Source organism: Perissodus microlepis, chromosome 1, assembly GCF_051167445.1.
Source record: "Perissodus microlepis isolate ML-2025 ecotype Zambia chromosome 1, ASM5116744v1, whole genome shotgun sequence".
NCBI lineage: Eukaryota > Metazoa > Chordata > Actinopteri > Cichliformes > Cichlidae > Perissodus > Perissodus microlepis.
This window is the reverse complement of record NC_140461.1, coordinates 1,437,688-1,457,036: the sequence shown is the minus strand read 5'-3', so window position 1 is coordinate 1,457,036 and position 19,349 is coordinate 1,437,688. Positions and strand designations below refer to the sequence as shown.

Sequence of the window (19,349 nt, the reverse complement as noted above, 5' to 3'; positions counted from 1 at the left end):
TGAGCAGATAAACAACTTGACAGCACACACAGGGGTGGAGAGAAGCTGTAGCAGGCTGGTGAAAGGATGGAGCTGCAAGTCAGTGCAGGCTGCCGGTGAGCAGCACTGACACGTTCCTGCGCGGATGGAAACAGATCGATGTGCTCGTTCCTGTCAGCTGTACACACAAAGGTGCACTCCTCCTCCTCCTCCTTCCTCATCCAGGAGCAGAGTATAAATCAGGTGTGTGTGTGCGCACAGGGTTTTTCCTGCATGCAGGAATGTTTGCACCCCCACCCAAAGAGGTTTTAGCAAGTTCCAAGTCCAAAGGAAAAGTTTCCAGCACCAAATAGTGCCGGGTGATATTTACCAAAAAAAATCGAGCCCCTTATAATCCCGTGTGCCTTATGTATGAATCCTGGTTGTGTTTACTGACCTCGAAACGATTTTATGTGCACGGATGCTGCGTACGAGTTTGTGATGAGGGGTCGGATGGAGCCGAGCAGTGCGAGGTGCTGATCCCGGCTGCTGCTCCGGTCGGATCTTCTTTAAAAATTCACGAGTCCTCCTCACCGTCTCTGTCCTCGCTGCCCTGCAGCTGCTTCATCCCGGCGGTGTCTCATTACTGATGACTGACGCGGAATTTGGTTGGAGCCAGTTTAACCGTCGGGATGAGTCGATTCGCCGCTCAGCAGCACAAACACACTCAGTCACACCTCTGCTTTCCTAAGCTTTTGCACAGTGCTGGTCCGTCAGCTGTCTCCATGCTTTCACTGATTCAAGCTGCTGTCTCACACTGACACTCGGCCCTGAACCTTTCAGGGACCTTTCAGGGATTACTTGACAGACAGCTGAACTTTAACCTTGCAAACTGCTGCCGGAGATGATTTATGGTTGTATGTGATAAGGAGACTCGTGTGTGTGAGATTTGTGCTCGTTTGTTTGGGGGGAGAGGGATGAGCTGCTTTAAATGTGCCCGAGGAGATCATTAGCTTTGTGTTTGTGCCTTTTAAATGTTTGAATGAATTTCTACATTTGTGCATTTTTACTCTGATTATTGTTCAGGGTCTTTTATTTTGGTGGTTTGGAGCCGGTGACATCCTGGAATGAATTCAGGGCCCACGAACAGTGCCTCTGATGTTCTGGTGCTTTCGCTGTGGGAGTGGTCATCAGGTGTGCTGTCGCTCTATCCAGGTAGCTTCCTCACTTTTAAATAAAACCAATTCCTGGAGTAGGGGGCCTGTTTCCTGCGGTGAGGACACACCGAGGACGTGATTCAGTCGTTGGTTTGTTCAGCTCTGAAGCACGAACGCTCGTTTGCTGTTTCTCCCACATGGTCTGTGTTTCACCTTGTATGTGCACCAAATTTCAGGTAAACATTTCTCTTTCCTCAGGTCCTGAGTGTACTCACATCAAAAATGGTTCCTGTTATCAGGTGATGATGATAAAAATCCAAAGACTGTAAAAATATAAGAGTAAAAAGGACACGAGATGAACTCACGAATCTGCCGATTAATGAGTTTCTGACCAGATTGATGGCACAGAGAGGATGAAGATTTTAAATGATTCATGGATTCAATCATTTCTGCCAGCGCTGCTGTTTGTTTCTGCACATCAGAGCTCTGGAACTTTAACCTGCATCCATGGAAACATTAACGCTTCCCACAGCCTGATGACGACACCCGGGAGCGAATGAATGTGATTGGATGAACCAGTAGAACATCATGTATACATCTTTGGCATGAATGCATGAACATTCAGTGACACTGTGAAACATTATGAAGGTACAACTTAATAAAGCTTCACCTGTTTGTGCTGTTGGAGCATTTTAATGACGTCATGTGACCAATAATATGGCTGCTGTGAGGTCACTGCTCTAACACACCGTCCAAGGAGGCGGAGCTCCAGTTTTGGTGAAACTCTGTGATGTTACTGAGTCTGTATGATGCTCCTGCACAGACTGTGGATACCAAACAACACAGCATTAGCTGGGAACTCGGCACTGTGTGTGTGTGTGTGTGTGTGCGTGTGCGCGCGTGCGTGTGTGTGTGTGTGCAGGAGGTTTTCCTCTCATTCACGTCTCGCGTTCAGCCCGTGCTCGGCGGCCTGCGTCCTCGCTCTCTCGTCTGTTTGATTTCCGTCTGCTTCTCTTTCTGCCGTTCGTCTTCCCGACCCTCCTCTTCCTCCTCTCGTTAGTCTTCCTCTCCCACACTTCGACCCAGATTCTGGTTTTTCCTGAGTACACTGCTGGGTTTGCTGTTTGACTGGGAGGTGAACTGGGGGATGAGATTTGGGACTGGAGGCGCTGGATGAGTGTCGGCGAGGGATTTAGCGATGCAGCTTATCGGGGGCAGAGATGGGAAAGTGCAGCTTTCCTGCCTCGTTGCTCTTTGTTTATTTTGCAGTGTGGATGTTGGACTCGTGTGTAGCTGCGGTTCTGACTGTTCATCTCTTTCATGGCTCATTTTAGGAGGATTGTTAGTGAAAGAGTCAAATCTGCTCAGTTTTCAGTCTTGTGTTTCTTGTGCTTGGACACAGTGTTTCACTGCTGCTGTGGACGATGGAGAGATCAATGAGCTCCTCTTTGTTCTCTTTGGCCTTTTTCTTCTTCCACAGAATCAAAACTAAAGTCACGCGTGTCATAGTTTGAAGTCCATGACGCTGGGAGGTGGAGGTGGAGGTTACTGCGAACATATCACGGTCCTGAGATCATGTTTGTGTTTGTAGTCAGTCGTGTTCGTCCGCTCGGTGGACGAACACGACTGACTACAAACTCGGTGAAACTTCATGTTCACGTTGCTGCGTTTGAGTCCCGTCCAAGACCGCGGGCTCCACTTCCCCTGTCCCGCCCTCTGACTCCCGCCGTGGCTGATTGGGCTGGTCCCTCAGTCCCTGCTCCAACCAGACTGCACCGTCAGTCACAGTCATTAACCGCGCACACCTGTAGTCCAGTATGAGCCGTCTGCTGAACCGGATCAAGTCGGTGTTTCTGCTGTTGTCGGTGTACCTGGAGGGAGTCGTTTTCTTCCTCGTGTTGTGTAGCTGATGTCGCGTTTGAGGACAGCGCTTCGTGTTTGCACATCAGCAGTGAGACAAACGTAGCGCCCTCCGGGTTAAACCGTGTCAGACTCGGGTTCGAGGTCCGCTGTCAGGACTGACATGGTTTCACTGAAGCCTTCAAACACTCAGGATGGAAGAGGATTCATTTATGTTTCGAGAGAAGTTGAACGTCGTGTTTTAATTAAGTGGTAATTTAAGTGTAACAAACACAGTGTGAGCTGAATTAAACGAGTGAGGTCAGAGTTTTATAGATGAAAGGAAAGAGAAGCCAAATAATCTCATACCTCACTTATCTTGTTCCAATAATCAGCCGAAGCCAGAATTCCAGTTGACGTGTGATTAATCGCACAGCCTCAGGCTGAAGGGCGAATGAAGCAAAAGGACGAAGAGCGATGAAGAACTCTTCAAGTCTTAGTTCTGATTTGTGACTCACAACATCTCAGACATTTTATTTTTGCGTTATTGTGAGAAACAGCCGTGTACTTTCCATAAATCGTCATTTTTTTAGCACTCGGCTGTAAAAGGCTGCCGGCGTGAACGAGGTGACAGAGGTCATCTCCTGAAATGTTCTCAGGGACCTCGGCCTCAGCTGCTTCTGCTTTTTTCTCCTCACTTTAACTGTTTGTCCTTTTTCTTTGTCTGTTACTGAAGGACGAGGTCAGAGGTCAAGTTTTCTGAAAATCGCGTGAACACAAAGAGGAACGTCACCTAAGTCGTTTGATCGACGCTGTGCTACCTGCAGCCCGTCCGTGTTTCTGATTGGTCAGATGCTGCAAACTCCGCCTCTTGCGTGTGAACACCCTCATGGTCTCACTGGGAAATCTTGAGTTTGTGCTACCTGCAGTGCACGGTTTCGGGAAAGCAACAAATGCGTGCAGGTCGACAGTGATGTCACCACGCGCACGTAGAATGCTGATTGGTTTAAAAGCTGACTTGGACAGGAAGAGGAGCACGAGCGGCGTCACTAACCTGCAGGAGGAGGGGTCGGCAGTTTTCAGCGTCCTGTCCTCTCAGGAGTTCAACCAAATCACAACAACAAACACGTTTGTGACACTGCCCCCTGCTGACAGCGCAGAGCTACAACACGCAGATGATCGTCCGCAAAGCTCCGGCTGCCGGCGTCCTGGCCCGCTAATCAAACCGATGACCATGTGACCCTGTAGCCCGAGTCATGATGTCAGAGTGGGTGGAGCCAAATAAGGGAAGGATATCGTGGACATGTTGAATCTGCCGGAGCCAGCTGCCGTCTTTAATGTGGCTGTTCAGACACGATGAGGTTTCCAGCCCAGCTGGTTATTTTTACACTACACTCAGTGCACGTGATTAACTTCCTGGGCTGATGGCGTGCACTGCCTGAAAGCCGTCAGTTTACCTTTGGAGGTCCAACATGTTACCTGTGCAAACGGGGCAACAGAGGCAAAAGCAGAGGGTGTGTTAGTGGTTTTACCCTCCGCTGAGCCCCCAGCTGCTGAAGCTAAACCTGCTTCATTTCCTCTCCTGCGCTGCTGCCTCGCTGAGACTTGTTCCCACAGTCCCACAGCTCCTCGGAAACTTCCTCTGGAGCGGGGAGGGCGGCGGAGGCGGGGGCTGAGCGAGGGGGCAGGAAGGACCGGAGCTTTTCTTGGCCCGGCGTCTGAGACCAGCTTCACCGTGTTTTTTCCCAGGATTTCATAACCCAAGCTGGCACTGACAGCCGAGATAACGTTCAGCCGTTACAGCACGAATGTGTTTCATTTAGACGCTTCAAGAAAAATACTGACAGACATCGAATCCGAGCGATTATTGGAACGCCAGCAGGAAACGATGCGAGTCCACCAGGTATCCAAGTAACGCCACACTCGCTCCACCTTTACTGCGCCGGGCTCACAGGAAAACTAGAGCCAGCAGAGACTTTGATTGGGAGCTTTGAAAGGCTGTGAGTGGACGACCATCACGGCGGTGGTCCGGGCCGCCGCCGCCCCCGTCTGTGTTTGTTTGTTTTCTTTATGTTTTATTGGTTTTCTTATTTATACAACATGTACAACAATACAAGTTAATCACAGTGGGGGGAAAAAAACATAAAACAAACAAACAAACAAAAACAAAACAAACGATTTTTATGGTTTTTAATACTTTTTATGTTATTAAATTTGTATTTTTAGGTTTATATTATGTTTTTGTTATGCGCTCTCTTTCTTATAGCGCTCTCTTTCTGTGTTTCTGTCTCCAGGGTGAGGACGATGCTCTCCTGATTCTCGGCGTCCTCGTCCACCCCGTCGCCTCCACCATGAACCACACTCCCAGCCCCCACCTGTCCGACGGCGGCAAGCAGGCCGGCGGCGGCCTGCTGTGCAGCTTGGGTCTGGGATCCGACCGGGGCGTCCGCTCCCCGGACAGCCTCACCCACACCCCCAGCCCCACGGGAGGAACGCCCAGCTCCAGCCCCCCGCTGCTGCTGTCGCCCGGCCTGGGGGGCCTCGGGCTCGGCTCCCTCGGGGCCATGGGCGAGGCAGCCGGAGCCGACTGGGAGAGCAGGGAGGAGCTGAGGCTCAGGGAGCTGGAGGAGGCTCGGGCCAGGGCCGCCCAGATGGAGAAGACCATGAGGTGGTGGTCGGACTGCACCGCCAACTGGAGGGAGAAGTGGAGCAAGGTGGGAGAAATGTAGCTCAGTGGCACGGAGCAGGGTGGAGACCGGGCTGGGTGGGGCCCTAGGTGGGGATTCAGTATCTGAAAGAAAGGCTCAGCTATGGAGCTACAGATGAGCAGCTGTTTGTGAGCAGAAATAATATTTCTATGATATCGATCCACTGTGAGCCTGTACGGAGAAATAATATCAATAATAATAATGATGTAATACAGACGCTGAGGTGTTTTAGATGATGTCCTATAAAGAGGTTTGACAACCCGCCTGCTCAGTCAGTCGTCGTCTTTGTTTCCAGGTTCGTGCGGAGCGTAACCGAGCGCGCGACGAGGTCCGTCAGCTCAGGCAGCGGCTGGACACCCTCACCAAGGAGCTGACCGGCATCCGGCGCGAGCGGCAGGAGCTCGCCTCGGAGAACGAGACGCTACGGCAGGAGACGCTGCGCCTCCGCGGCGACCACGCGGCCCTGCCTCTGTCCGCCACGTCCCCCTCCTCCTCACCCGCGCACCCCCGCGGCGCTTCCTCGTCATCCTCGCCGACCATCCCCCCTTCCTCCCCGGCGTCATCCTCCTCTTCCTCTCAGGTCCACGGCGACGTGAAGCCGGACAGGGCGGCAGAGGGACCGCCGGGATCTCCAGAACCAGAACCGGTGAGGGACGTGGAGTTGGACAGGCAGAAGACGGGTCAGAAGGTGAGCGTGCTCTCAGCTGGCGTTCTTCTTCCTGGTTTTGGTTTCAGATTGAATTTCTTCCACACGAGGTCCTGACCTTTAACCTCTGCAAACTTTAGTTTTGCCTTTGTGCATTTAAATGAAACATCAGGATGCAGCTCTGACAAACTCGGTGCTCATGAAACAAATGATGTAATCATCAGTGAACTTTGATCAGTGATTAGACTGATCGGGGGGGGGGGAGCATTTTAAGGTTGGTGCTTGGTGCACATGAAGGATCTGATGATGGTTCATCCACGGACATCAGTGAGTCCTGACCCAGCAGGTAGCAACGTAAAAAATAAGTAAACAAATAAAAGTATTTACAAAAGAAATGAAGTCTGAGTGGGTCTGAACAGGATTCAGCTGAATTTAGTAAAATGGTGACTGAAAGTTAAACCTGAGACCAACGTTCAGCTGTTGGAGAGATGAATGAGTGAAGGTGGTTTAACGCCCGCCTCCTTCACATCGGTGCGCTCGCATCCTCGGCTGCTACACGTGATCCGTGAATGTAGGCCACTCGGGCTGCTGTCTCCACTATGATAAAACACACCCCTGTTATAGCACCAGAGGTGTGTGTGTGTGTGTGTGTGTGTGTGTGCGTGTGGATGTCCTATTTAGGAGGTACAGCTACCCTCTGCCTGAGCACGTGAACACGAATCACGCCGTGTCTCCAGAGGACGCTGTCTGCCGTCTCTGCCGTTGGTCCCATGAGGACAAACTTGATTCAGCCTTTCATTGACTCTGTGGAGCTGCTTTGTGTTTGGAGGCCGATGTAACGCTCAGGCTTTATTCTGCCCAATAAAAACAGAAGAATGAAAACGCGACCGCAACAAAAACTGTAATGGGCTAAAAACGAGTCAGCCACACGTGTAACAGCATCAACAGCTGCTGCGCTGCAGCTAACGCTGTTTATTGCACCATGAAAACACCATGACTGTGTTCTGTAGTTCACGTTATTGTAAAATTACTTCTGTGGCATTGAAAGCGCTCTCTCCAGGCTCCCGGGGATCGTTCGATGGTCAGGGTGTATTCCCGTCTTTCCCAAAACATTCCCTTTGGGAATTTCTCAGCATGATTTCCTGTTTCAGTTGATTCCTCGGCCTGGAATCGACTGGAGCGGTCTCGCGGGAGTTTTGCATCCATCGGCTGTGAGTTCTTACACTGAAATCCAGGAGCAGAGGAAACAGAACTGTCTGTCTGTGCTGGTGCCCCCCGAATGTAGTGTTTACGTGGAATACAGACTGGAGGAACCTCGACACACCGTCTGTCCGTCTGTCCCGGGGGATCCCGAGCTGCTTCCAGGGACGGTCAGAGTAAACATATCATCAGTGAGTTCTACCCTGAGGACTCTTCTCAGCTGGGAATACCTGCAAAACCTCCAGAAATCCTGATCAGATGCCAGAACAACCTCACCTGGCTCCTTTTGGCACTTTACTCCGAGCTCGTCACATCAGGCACCAAACCAGAGGGATCGGTTAAGTCTCCATCACTCTGACCTCAGCGGACCCTCGGGTCCTCAGGGATGCTGAAAGTGCAACACTGGCTTTAAAGATGGTACCTGGAAGTGCTGCTTCATGCTGACGTGAACCAGTCTCATCGGGAATATAAGGCGCCGTTCTTTGGAGGCTGGTGTGGACACTTCCTGCTGGGCAGAGGCTGCAGGGCAGACCGGGATCAGTCAGAGACTCCTGGGTGTACGTCTCCTCCTGGCCTGGGATCACCTCGGGATCCCCGACAGGCTGGATGTGTGGACCAGCCTGTGAGCCTCTCTCGGGTCAAAAATGGGTGGCTGTCCGTTATCATTGAGAGAGAGCGCCGTCACACTGTATGATTTAGAGACTGCTTCGTCCAGTGCCACAAGTCTCTTTGGCTTTCGGTTGAGTTCTGAAAGTGCTGCTCGGTTTTATCCGTGACCTGCACCTGTAGTATCAGAGGTGATGAATCATGTGACTAAAATAGGCCCGAAACATCCTCTTGGCAGCTGGGGGGACGTTCCCCTGCGGTCACGTTTAAATCATTCTGCTTCTCGTTTTATTCTCGACAGCAACTCTCTGCCGTGGGCAAGGGCCCACTTCCACTGGAGACAGCGGCGACCTTCACCTTCAGTCTGCACTAACACCTGATTGGCTGCTTCAGTAGAAAGTTCTGGTGTCGGGTCTTTAGTTTTTATGTGTGAGAGTCATCAAACCCAGGGACAGGAAGTGAATTTTACTCATGAGCTTCAGCGCAGGCGGAGGTCGATGCGGTGCTTCACCTGCACCGTGCCGTCCAGCTTTCTGCTGTGAAATCTGGCGGTGCGTAGAAAGCGGCAGACCTGAACGAACTGCAGCGTTACAGAACCCGAAACGATGAGCGGGACAGATTTGGCCTGCAGCGTGAATCACGTCGGGGATGTTTCTGGCCTCTTTGGCCTCCGAGCGATCATCAGAGCGTCGTTAAAGCGCCGCAGCCTTCCCAAGCGTTGTTGCATCCATCCGTGCAGGTTTGAGTTCATTAAACTTGAATCTGAGCTGACGTGAAAAAACCGAAGGCTGCAATCAAACGCAGGATTTCTGCGGTTTGTCTGCTGTTTGCAGCAGCGGTGGGTCCCTGTGTTTCTCCGCACATGTTTGGGCTGCATGTAAACCGTGATTATGTGTCTGTCAGCAGGCAGCAGAGGTGGTCTTGGAACAGTGGCTCGCTGTTGCTCTCACACAGCTCAGCCTCATTTCCTGTCTCCTTCCATTGTTCTCCTCTTTGAGTGCTTCCACATGTCAGGCTTTGTCTCACCCACAGCGGCGCAGCGGGGCCCTCTGTTGGCCGTCGCCTGTAATGGCAGCGTGGCAGCTCTGTTTTCCATGTGTTGGGACGGAGCGTGCTCCGTGACGCTGTGTCGCTTTTCCTCACGCGTGAGTCTGGACGACGCAGTCCTGTTGGTGTTACTGCGTCGTCCACACTGGAGGGTTTGCTGTCATCCTACAATGATCCAAACTGGAGCAGTGAAAACAGTGACATTTGACTGAGTCGTGATCTTTATGCTTTCAGTCAGAAGAGCAGTGGTAAGGCTGGGCGATACCACCCAAAATTCATATCTGGATATTCTTTAGCTGGATGGTGATATACGATATAGATCTCGATATTTTTTTAAAGCCATAAAGTAAGAACAAAAAGAGAATTCTTAGTCACACTGTCCCAGATCTCACACGGGCACCTTTATTAACACACAGCGCAGATGTACTCAGAAATAAATTATCAGCATCTATTAAATAATAAGGCTCCATAAATAAAATAAAACAATGTTGTTTTTGTGCATAACGAAAAGCTCATAGTTGTGAAGTCAAAATGTAAACTAACAGACGCTGAGCATAAACAAGCATCTGTGGCCCTTATACACACAGTACGGTAATATTACGTTGAAGCACAGTACGTATCACTCCGCGAGGCTCCTCGGTAGCTGTAATGCTCCAACAAGCCATCAAGCGGTGCGGCTCCGTAGCTCAGCAAAGTCGAACTAAAACATTTGTTGACAGATTGCTGAGTGCCTGCAGCACATAAAAGCGGTTCGAGGTCAGTAAACGCAACCAGAATTCATACGTACGGCACACTGTCGATTTTTGAGAAAATCAAAGGATTTTTGGCGTCAACGCGTTAGCCCGGTTAGCTCGTTAGCCCGGTTAGCTCGTTAGCCCGGTTAGCTCGTTAACGCGTTAACGCCGTCCAGCCCCACGCACGGGGCGATCCGCGGTAACTCATCAACGGAGATTTGCCCCTTTAATGCAGTTATGGCGGTAACGTCGTTTTAACGAGATTACCGCTACCAGCACTAAAATAGTAATCTCCAAATGTTGTCTTTTTTGTCGAGCAGCTCCTCTTTGATAGCTGCCGTGTCCACTTCATTGTGGTCACTACGTGACTGTAGCCCCGGGTTACCCGCTGAGGGAGGCGGGGCAGGAAGGTAACACCTGCTAAAGGTTTTCACTTCCTGTTTCTCGACTTGCTACAACAAACCTGCTCAGTCAGAGGGAAGCGTTCCCACAGGCGCGAGTGAAGCTCTGACGGTTCGGACCGTTTCAGAGACGATAACTCCGAGTGTGTCGCGTTTGTGCGAAGCCTGAAATCTAAAGCTGCACACCGATTAAGAGTGTGGAGATGCCCCGAGTCGTGACTTGCAGGTGATTCTGCAGTTTGACCCTCTGTTATCTACAGAAGCTGCACATGTCAGCGACAGGTGTTCTTACTGCAGTACACGTGTTGCTGTCTCAGCAGCTCGTGCATAAACTAAATAAGGTGAAGGCTGTTTTCTTTTTTCAATTTCTTCTATAGGTTATTATGGTCGCATGAATATTTGTGACGCTGATAATCGCGTTGTAAAAACCTGATGTTGTGACGATATCGTGACGCCTCAGACTGAACTTCCTTTGGACGCTTGATCAATAAAACAAAGCATGAAAGTTTTTATCTGCTGAAGTAAAATCATAAACTGTGATTGGACGTGACAGCAGGACATTGATAAATCAGGTTTCCTGCTCTCTTCAGTGCCGGCACCTCCCGGTTTAAACTGTCTATCAGTGTGATCGATATATCGATTGATCAATCGATTGCACTCACATTTACTTCAGTAAATCTCAGCTGCTTTAGTTGATCTCCGAACACCTGCGATGGTCTCAGCTTTGATGCCAGGATGTCCTTACTTTTGAGGGAGCACTTGAAGGCAGCGTGCTGGATGTCTTAGAAACGAGCAGCTCTGGATCGTGCGGGAGGCGAGTGATTGTTCTGTGGAGGAAATAAGGACGAGGTCTTTGCTGTCCGCCTGCCAGAGGGGACAGATTTACTGCGTGCTGCAGGACGAGCGCTACGCGTAGTTTTATTTCTGTTAAGGTCATTAAAAACACGCAACGTGAAAATGATGTGAGAGTTCGCTGGCAGCAACCTCAGAAATTCCAGTTGGGTGGGTCCAGATTTGGTGCTTTTTTTTCATGTTGTTTTCCATCATAACTTCATGAGGAAACATCCACATGTTCAGGGCTGAGAAACACATTTGAGCTAAAAGTCAAAGTTTACAGCAGGTTGCAGAAACTGTTCCACATGTTTCAAGTCTTTGATCTGTTCTCTGAGTAAAGCACAGCATGTCTGTCACATCGTCCCTCCCTCTCTTTACCTGCCAGCGTGCGTCCGTCTCTCCCACCTGTGTGCGGTTTAGCCTTCATGTCACCGTCTGACCTCCTGGTCTCTTTGTCTCCTTCTCCATCAGGACCTGGAGCTGCTCGATTCGGTGCTGCGCTCCCGAGCTCCGGGCGCCGACGCTCAGGAGGCCTGGGATGGCCGCGGCGGCGTCAACCCGGCCGGCTCGCGCCGTCAGGAGCGCAGCCGACAGCTGTGGGAGGACGCGGGGACGGCGGAGGAGGACTCGAGCAAACTGAACGCTCTGCAGCTTCGCCTGGACGAGTCCCAGAAAGTCCTGCTGAAGGAGAGAGAGTAAGAGAAGCGTGAAAAACACGACTTCTGGTTCTGTCAGCAGGGACAGCCCGAGGCCGAACCATCAGTCACATAATGTAGTCATAAATCAGCATTTCACCATAGAAATCCTTCTTGTCTGTAATGTTTTTCATCGATCGCGCCCAGAGATGTGAAACTCATTTTAGGAGTTATGTTATTGTTTCCACACCATCAGAAATCTGTAAAGACAGAAACCTGTCGGCTCGACTCTGAAACTGTAAGAACGTGAAGATCACAGAGAAATGCGTCGTTGTCCTGTCGTTAGAAAGAACAAGACAAGAAAGCAAACAAACCACGAACACACGACAGATCGTACAGAAACAGGAAGTCTTCTGCCATTACATTTATTTTCTGTTATTTTATTACTCCGTTCTAGCACGAGTGGCGGGGAGTGTGGCGGGGAGTGTGGCGGGGAGTGTGACGTGACTCATTCGCGCTGTCTGTGTTTCCCTGCAGAGACAAGCTGGCTCTGAGTAAGAGCATCGAGAGACTCGAGGCTGAGCTCAGTCAGTGGAAACTGAAGTACGAGGAGCTGAGCAAGAGCAAGCAGGAGGCTCTGAAACAGGTGAGGCACAGCACAGGGTCACCCGAGCACAGCGGACGCTGCTTCGCGGGACGGTCCGTCTTCTTTAAACGTGCGCTCTGACTGTTTTTCTGCTAACAGACGAGCGCTCGTGTCTCTGAGCTCCGTGCTTCATCGATCACTGACCTGCTGTCGCACAACAAGAAGACAAAGACGGAGCAAAGCAGCCGAACCGAAAGAAAGCAGAAGGCGCAAACGTGACAAATACATCAAAAGTGCAACGAAGGAAGCCGGAGTGCGTGATTCTCAGGGACTTCCTGTTAGACACGCGCTCGACTTACAGCTTGAATTATTTCATAGAAAATGTTCCTCACTTCAGATTTTCACACACAGTTTGGTCCACGTGACGCTCGCAGACGGTCCACAAATAATTAGCGTTCATAACATTTAGTCAGCAAACGAGCGAGAGCTGCTGACGGCGTTTGAATTTCCTTTCTAACTCCAGTGATCACGACACGACAAAAGGACGATAAACACAGGTCGTGATTGTTTCAGCTCGTTATGCAGCAGCTGCACAGCATCATGCGTCTGTGACGTGTTCAGTTTGAATTTTCGGTTTTTACTTCTTTATACAACAGTTACTGTCAAACAGCAACTGATGCAACAGGACAGGCGCAGCCAATGTGCACAGCTGACCTTCAATTCAGCAGTAATAACAACAATAACAATAATAATAACAACAACAGCAGCTGTTACAAATAAATAGAAGAGCAGGAGTTCTTAAACATTTCAGTGATCACAGTTTTGCTTTTGTTTGAACATTTTCAGGTCTTTGAATGTTTTTATTTCTGGTGTTCAAACCTGTGGCCTCTGTGCTGATCGCGCAGTGATCGTCAGTCATCACGAGTCATAAACTTTCCAAAAAGCCCTTAAAATGACTTTACTAAGAAGTCTGATTGCTTCAAATGTCCCGGCAGGTCTTCAGCTGCAGGAGGCCTGCTGTGCTCGGCAGCGTCCAAACCATAAAGCCGAGTGTGACGATCTCTGTCTTTGTCGAACCACTAGGGGGCAGCACCGCTCCGCAGACGGCAGGTCTGATGAACATGAGTTAGATAAAAGCAGCAAAGTGGGGGTGGGGGGGGCAGAAGATGTGAGAGATGTGTAGATGATGATGAAGGTGACGGAGTTTGTAGATAAGCGTGTTAGAAGATGCAGATGAAAGCGGGATCGCGCTGCAGGTTGGAGGAGGCGGATGAGACGAGAGGCAGAGATAAGGAGATATGACGGGGGGGGGGGGGGGGGGGTCACGCTTATCTCCACGCATGTTGTTTCAGATCCTCCAACATCACAGGAGGCGTCTCACAGTGTCTGCTTTAAAGAAACAGCCGCCTCCCCCGAAAAACGTCCAGATAACATTAAATGTCAGGCGGCTTAAGCGTGGATTTATTTCTAACATCAGCCTGAACGATGCCGGGAAAGCCTGAGAGTCACTGAAAGATAAAATGTTCAATGTCTTCATCCTGCAGCTGAACCTGCTGAAGGAGATGCACCAGGACGAGCTGGGACGCATCTCTGAGGACTTGGAGGACGAACTGGGAGCTCGAACCAGCATGGACAAGAAGCTGGCCGAACTACGAGCTGAGGTGAGGGACCTGACAGCAGCGCGCGAGAATCACGACCCCGAGAAAAGCCGTGGAAGACGTGAACGGACGTCTCTAACATTTATGAACAATTTCATACAGAATTAGATTAAAAATGTCAGACTGCTAAAAACAGTCTGTGAGTTTGTAGGTGCAGAAGCACTCAGGGAGGGGCGGCCCCCCGAGACAGACATGAATAATCACTAATGATTACATGCAGATGGATAAACACACAGTGAGTGAAGAAGAAGCACCCAGTGCATCATGGGAATCCCCCAGCAGCTACACCTATAGCAGTGTAGCTTCAGAACAGCTGTTTATGTTATTTTAAGGCTAAAGTGGGCATTATTAGGGGTGTGGCCTCTTTGACTGACAGCTGGATGTTTGGGCTGCCGTACAGTCAATCCTGCCTCCACCGGCGTTTGCTGTGAAATCTGAGGCGTGTCGTGTGTTTCCTACAGATGGAGCGGCTGCAGGTGGAGAACGCCGCAGAGTGGGGGCGTAGAGAGCGCCTGGAGACCGAGAAGCTGGGCCTGGAGAGGGACAACAAGAAACTGCGAGCTCAGGTTGAAGACCTGGAGGAGCAGTTAGCCAAGCAGCGCCGGCAGGCCGCCTCCGCGCTCGACAGCGACCTGAAGGCCATCCAGACCGAGCTGTTCGAGAGGAACAAGGTGGGCGGGGCTTTCTGCGTGCTTACTTCCCTCTCTTCTTTCATTTTCCTCGCGTGTTCCTCCACGGTTTCATCCCTCACGCTGCACAGCTGTCAGGTTTTTTGGTCCTTCATTTCACGACACCGTGGAAATCCCTCCACAGATGTAGAGACGGGCGGCGTTTGGTCCGAGGCGGGCATCAGCCGGCTGAATAACGAGGAAAAGTAAACCAAGTCTAATCAAAACCTCATGACAGTCTGAGCTCCTGCTGAAGGGGGGAGACAACGCCGGGTCACGGGGTGTCCATGTCGTCATGGTTACATGCAGGTTAACTGACATCCAATAATAAAGATGGAGAAACTTGTACATGGGCAGAGACGGTGAAAGGTGAGGTGTCTCGAGCTGAGACGAGCAGGTTCATCAGCTTGCAGATAAAAAATAGAAGATTAACAAACTTCAGCTTTTATTTCCTTCAAGCGGAAGACGAGAACGTTTCATTCAGGTGAAACAGCGTACCTGTAACCTCAGGTCAGGGGGTCGTTAAGGTCAGACGCCCTCCGAGCGCCCGACGCTCATCCTGCCTCTCCCACAGCTCGTTAAATAAAGCGAGGAGTTAAAAAGAGAATTTCTTTGGCAGCTCAGAGTTAACCCGAGTCTCGTCAGGTGCCTTCCACCTGTGACGATTACACGTTACTTACTTTCCCTGCAGCTGACGCAGGTCGCGTGCTGCACATGCAGAGCAGCTGCGGGCTTTATGCCACGTTTGTGTGGACGACACAGAGGAGATGCTGCTGCCTCTCACATTTCCACTGATTCACAAACGAGGTTTAAAGTGCAGGAAGTTTGGTTTCCTGCACACCGATGAGCTCGCGCTACGTGTTTGTGCCCCGACCTTGTCTTTCAGGAACTGCGTGTGTGTGTGTGTGTGTGTCTGTGTGTGTGTGTGTCTGTGTGTGTGTGTGTGTGTTTAAAAACAGAAAGATTGATTGTGTTTTGTGTTTAGTGTTAAAACCACAGTATTGATCCGCACAGCGAACAACAAACAGGGCGAATGACTGAAACACACACACACACACACAGAGTGATTGAAACACGCACACACACACACACAGAGTGATTGAAACACGCACACACACACACACACACACACAGAGTGATTGAAACACGCACACACACACACACAGAGTGATTGAAACACGCACGCACACACACACACACACACACACACACACACACACACACACACACAGAGTGATTGATAGCAGAATCATCTTCATCCACAGTCGAGGCTGTGGATGCTACAGCACAGATTGATGTTCACTGTCACACACACACACATGGACAGTGTGTGTGTCAGATAAGTCACCTGATCACAGTGAGGCGTGATGAGGAGGCGAGGTAAGAAACGGCGTTTAAAGGAAGTCCCGTGGTCACGAGGTTTAAGGAGCGACTTTGACGCTGGTTAACCAAAGTGGGCGGGGTTAAACTTTTGAACTGTTCCCAAATATTCGAAGCGAGTTATTGAAGCGACCTCCAGCGGGAGGAGTGATTCACCAGACTGAATCACTTCCTGTGTGGACATCCCCACCGTCCAATCAGCTGACAGTTGTAACCAAATGAATTCATAAAATACTTAAGAACAGCAACAGCGATAAAAAACAAGCAGAAAACACCAAAGATAATAAAAACTCATCATTTAAATTCCTGAAAGAAGAAGAAATCCAGCAAAAACTAATCATAGGTCTTTGAAAATGATCAAACCAACACAAGGATAAATACAATTAACTGATAATAAAAAGCAAATTATTAAACGCCCGAACAGAAATCAGCAAAAGAAGCAGAAATGAAATAAAATAATAATTTAGGTGAGAGGAGCAGAGCACAGCTGGAGTTGTGACCCAGCAGGTCGCAGCATTAAGAAGTGAAAGCCTGATCCAGGTGATCAGGTCACCTGTCCATGCAAAGGTGGCCTGATCCAGGTGACCCGAGGGCTCAGGTGGGTTCATAGCTCATCTGAGACGTGCTGAGGTCTGTACGCGCCTCCGCACGGAGCTGAGGCCGATTTTTTTCAGCTTCCTGTGAAAGTGTGTGATGCTGCTGCAGTTCACAGGTCAGACTCGGGCGAAACAATCGCATCAACGATCAGGCAACATCTGAACCTTCCCAGGGCAGGAAACACTCCTGCTTCACCAACACGTTTAAGTTTTGGCTGAGAGGCTGAAAAAAGTCCAAATCTGATCCTGGCAGCACAACACAAACGCAGGACTCTCGAGGAAAAAGTGTGAACATCCAAACACAGAGGTCAGAGTTCAACAGCTTCAGAGCTCCAAGAATGAAGACAGCAGACACACAGAGTAAGAGACTATCAAAATAAAACAGGAAGTAACATCGACGAGACATGAGAGGATTCTGGGAATGAACTGAATAACCAGGAATCACACATAAGTCTAAACACCGTCCATCACAGGTAAAGATCCAGGATAAAAATGCCAAAAGACAAAGAATACAAAACTCTGAGTATGAAAGAACTACAAACACAAAATGAACAGGCAGCAAACACGTCAGAGTAACCACACAGAGAGCAGAGGCCACGCTTTCATTTTCTCTTTCATTACTGCCGACAAGCATGGCGTCACACGGCGAGCCTCCCCGTGCTGTCAGCGGTTCGATCGGTCGAGTCGTTTGAGGTCAGGTCAGGCCGTACGGTGTGCATCCCAGAGTTCAGCGGGGTTGGATGCTGCATCAAAGAAACATCTGGAAGAAGATCAGTGAGTGGATAAACAGTCTCCATGTGAGGAGGTTATTTAGGTTTTTTCTCAAAATGTCACAAATAAACCTGATACGGCCTGTAGGGACAAGTCTGCAAGGAGGGTAACAGTCAGTGAAACATCAGGAATAAATGATTACAAGGCAAACAGAGAGACGGCTTCATGCTTCAAATACAGGTCAAAAACCAGAGAGCTCAGCGTGAGGCCGTCTGCCCCACAGCTCGGACCAAACAGGACGACGATCCCAGCACAGCAGCAAACAACGGAGCTGCCGCAGTGGTCCAAGGTCCAGACTGTGTGTGCGTGTGTGTGTGTGTGTGTGATGATCTCTGGTCCTTTTAAATGGCCTCATTAAGCAGCAGGGTGGGTGGCAGAAGTGTGTGTGTGTGTGTGTTTGTCAGTGTAAGTGGCCTCCATTACCGCCCATCCCACAGGGTTATTTATGAAGATGTCAGGCTGATTTAATGCTGCATTTAACACACACACACACACACACACACACACACACACACACACACACACACACACACATAATGAATCAAAGGAAGTCAGACAGAATGATAATTAGACACTGTTCGAGCTGAAGAGTGTGACTCGTAGTCTGCGAGGAAGACTCTGATGAAGAGGAGGAAAAGATGGCCGAAGGATAAAGAAGTTTGTCCTGGTGGACTTTTGTCAAGGACCTGTTCAACGAGCTATTTAATAAAAAAAAACGTGGGACAGGAAACGGCAGAGTTTGCTGGTTAATTGTGATTAGACCTTCAAAATAAGAGCGAGGCATCTGATTGGTGAGCTGCTCTATTTTTGTTCCCAACCTTTCATTTTACTTCCTTCTGCTCCATCTTTTCTTTGTGTCTCTTTACATTTTCTTCCTCTTTGTGTTTCATTGAGCCGATATCGCCAAACCGCTCCGAGAAGCGCGCACAAGCCCCTCCCCCACTGTACGACTCCCGGGCAGCCCTCGTTATAAAACCAATTCTCCTCTTCATCGTCTGTGGGACTGCTGTCTAAATTAATGCTAAATTCTGCATGACAGAGGGGGAAGGGAGTGTGTGTGTGTGTGTGTGTGTGTGTGTGTGTGTGTGTGTGTGTGTGTGTGTGTGTGTGTGTGTGTGTGTGCACGCGTGTCTTTGTTTTCTGTGAGCAGATGTAGCAGCAGACTTCAGGGTCTTTGCAGTGAAGGAGAAACATTTAACAGGCAGCGCAGCGTAACGCACACACACACACACATTTGTAGGAAGGCAAACATTCCTGCTCATACGCCGTCCTGTAATCCATGTTTAATGGAGTCAGGGACTTCCCGCCCCTCCCCCGTCCTCTCCTCTTCTTCCACCCTCTCAGACAGCCATCGTCTGGAAATGATAAGACTGGGGGGATATTGAGGTCTCTGACCTGCTAAAGATAAAAGCAGGAAGTCCTCAAACTTCTCTGGCCGCAGACATTAAAATTAAATCACCTGCAGTAAATTAACTGAGTTCACACTGAGCACGGTTAACTGAAATAAGGACGGGCAAGATTTTAGAGATGTGTCGTTCTAGATTCTGTTCGCAGGTCTGGTTCTTTATTAATAACAGAGCAGTGTTTATGAGGAAAGATGGAGGCGGCGAGGGACGGCTCGCCGCGTGTAAAAGCATGTTTGTTCTGCAGTATCAGAAAGTCATCATTGAGAAAACAGTTCAGTTTTATTTATTTAGCAGCAAATTAGCACAAACCAACAATCAGACCTCTGTGAGCCGCACTCGGGGAGCAAGAACCCGGGTCGGCCTCTGTTGTGTTTTCTGCCGCGAACGTGTCAGAGTGGGAAATGCAGCAGCATCACTGAGGCGTGGCAGAGAATCACCTGATCCAGCTCACCGACGAGCTTCATCGAGAGGGAAACGTCACACGAAGTGTAATTATCTCCTGAATTTAGCCATATTTTA

At 49.8% G+C, this 19,349-nt stretch overlaps 1 protein-coding gene across 3 annotated transcripts in view; it reads left to right on the top strand.

Moving 5' to 3' along the window:
• The window catches only part of ccdc102a (coiled-coil domain containing 102A), a 55,859-nt gene that overhangs the window by 26,228 nt on the left and 10,282 nt on the right, over window positions 1-19,349 (top strand). The window contains exons 1-7 of one of the 3 annotated variants that reach the window (XM_084925879.1): window positions 1,837-4,857; window positions 5,249-5,668; window positions 5,958-6,350; window positions 11,602-11,825; window positions 12,303-12,411; window positions 13,896-14,012; window positions 14,471-14,680. In XM_084925879.1, coding sequence (XP_084782005.1) covers window positions 4,843-4,857; window positions 5,249-5,668; window positions 5,958-6,350; window positions 11,602-11,825; window positions 12,303-12,411; window positions 13,896-14,012; window positions 14,471-14,680 — 1,488 coding nt within the window. In that variant the 5' untranslated portion in view covers window positions 1,837-4,842. The other 2 variants (XM_084925897.1, XM_084925888.1) reach the window with 2 other exon arrangements.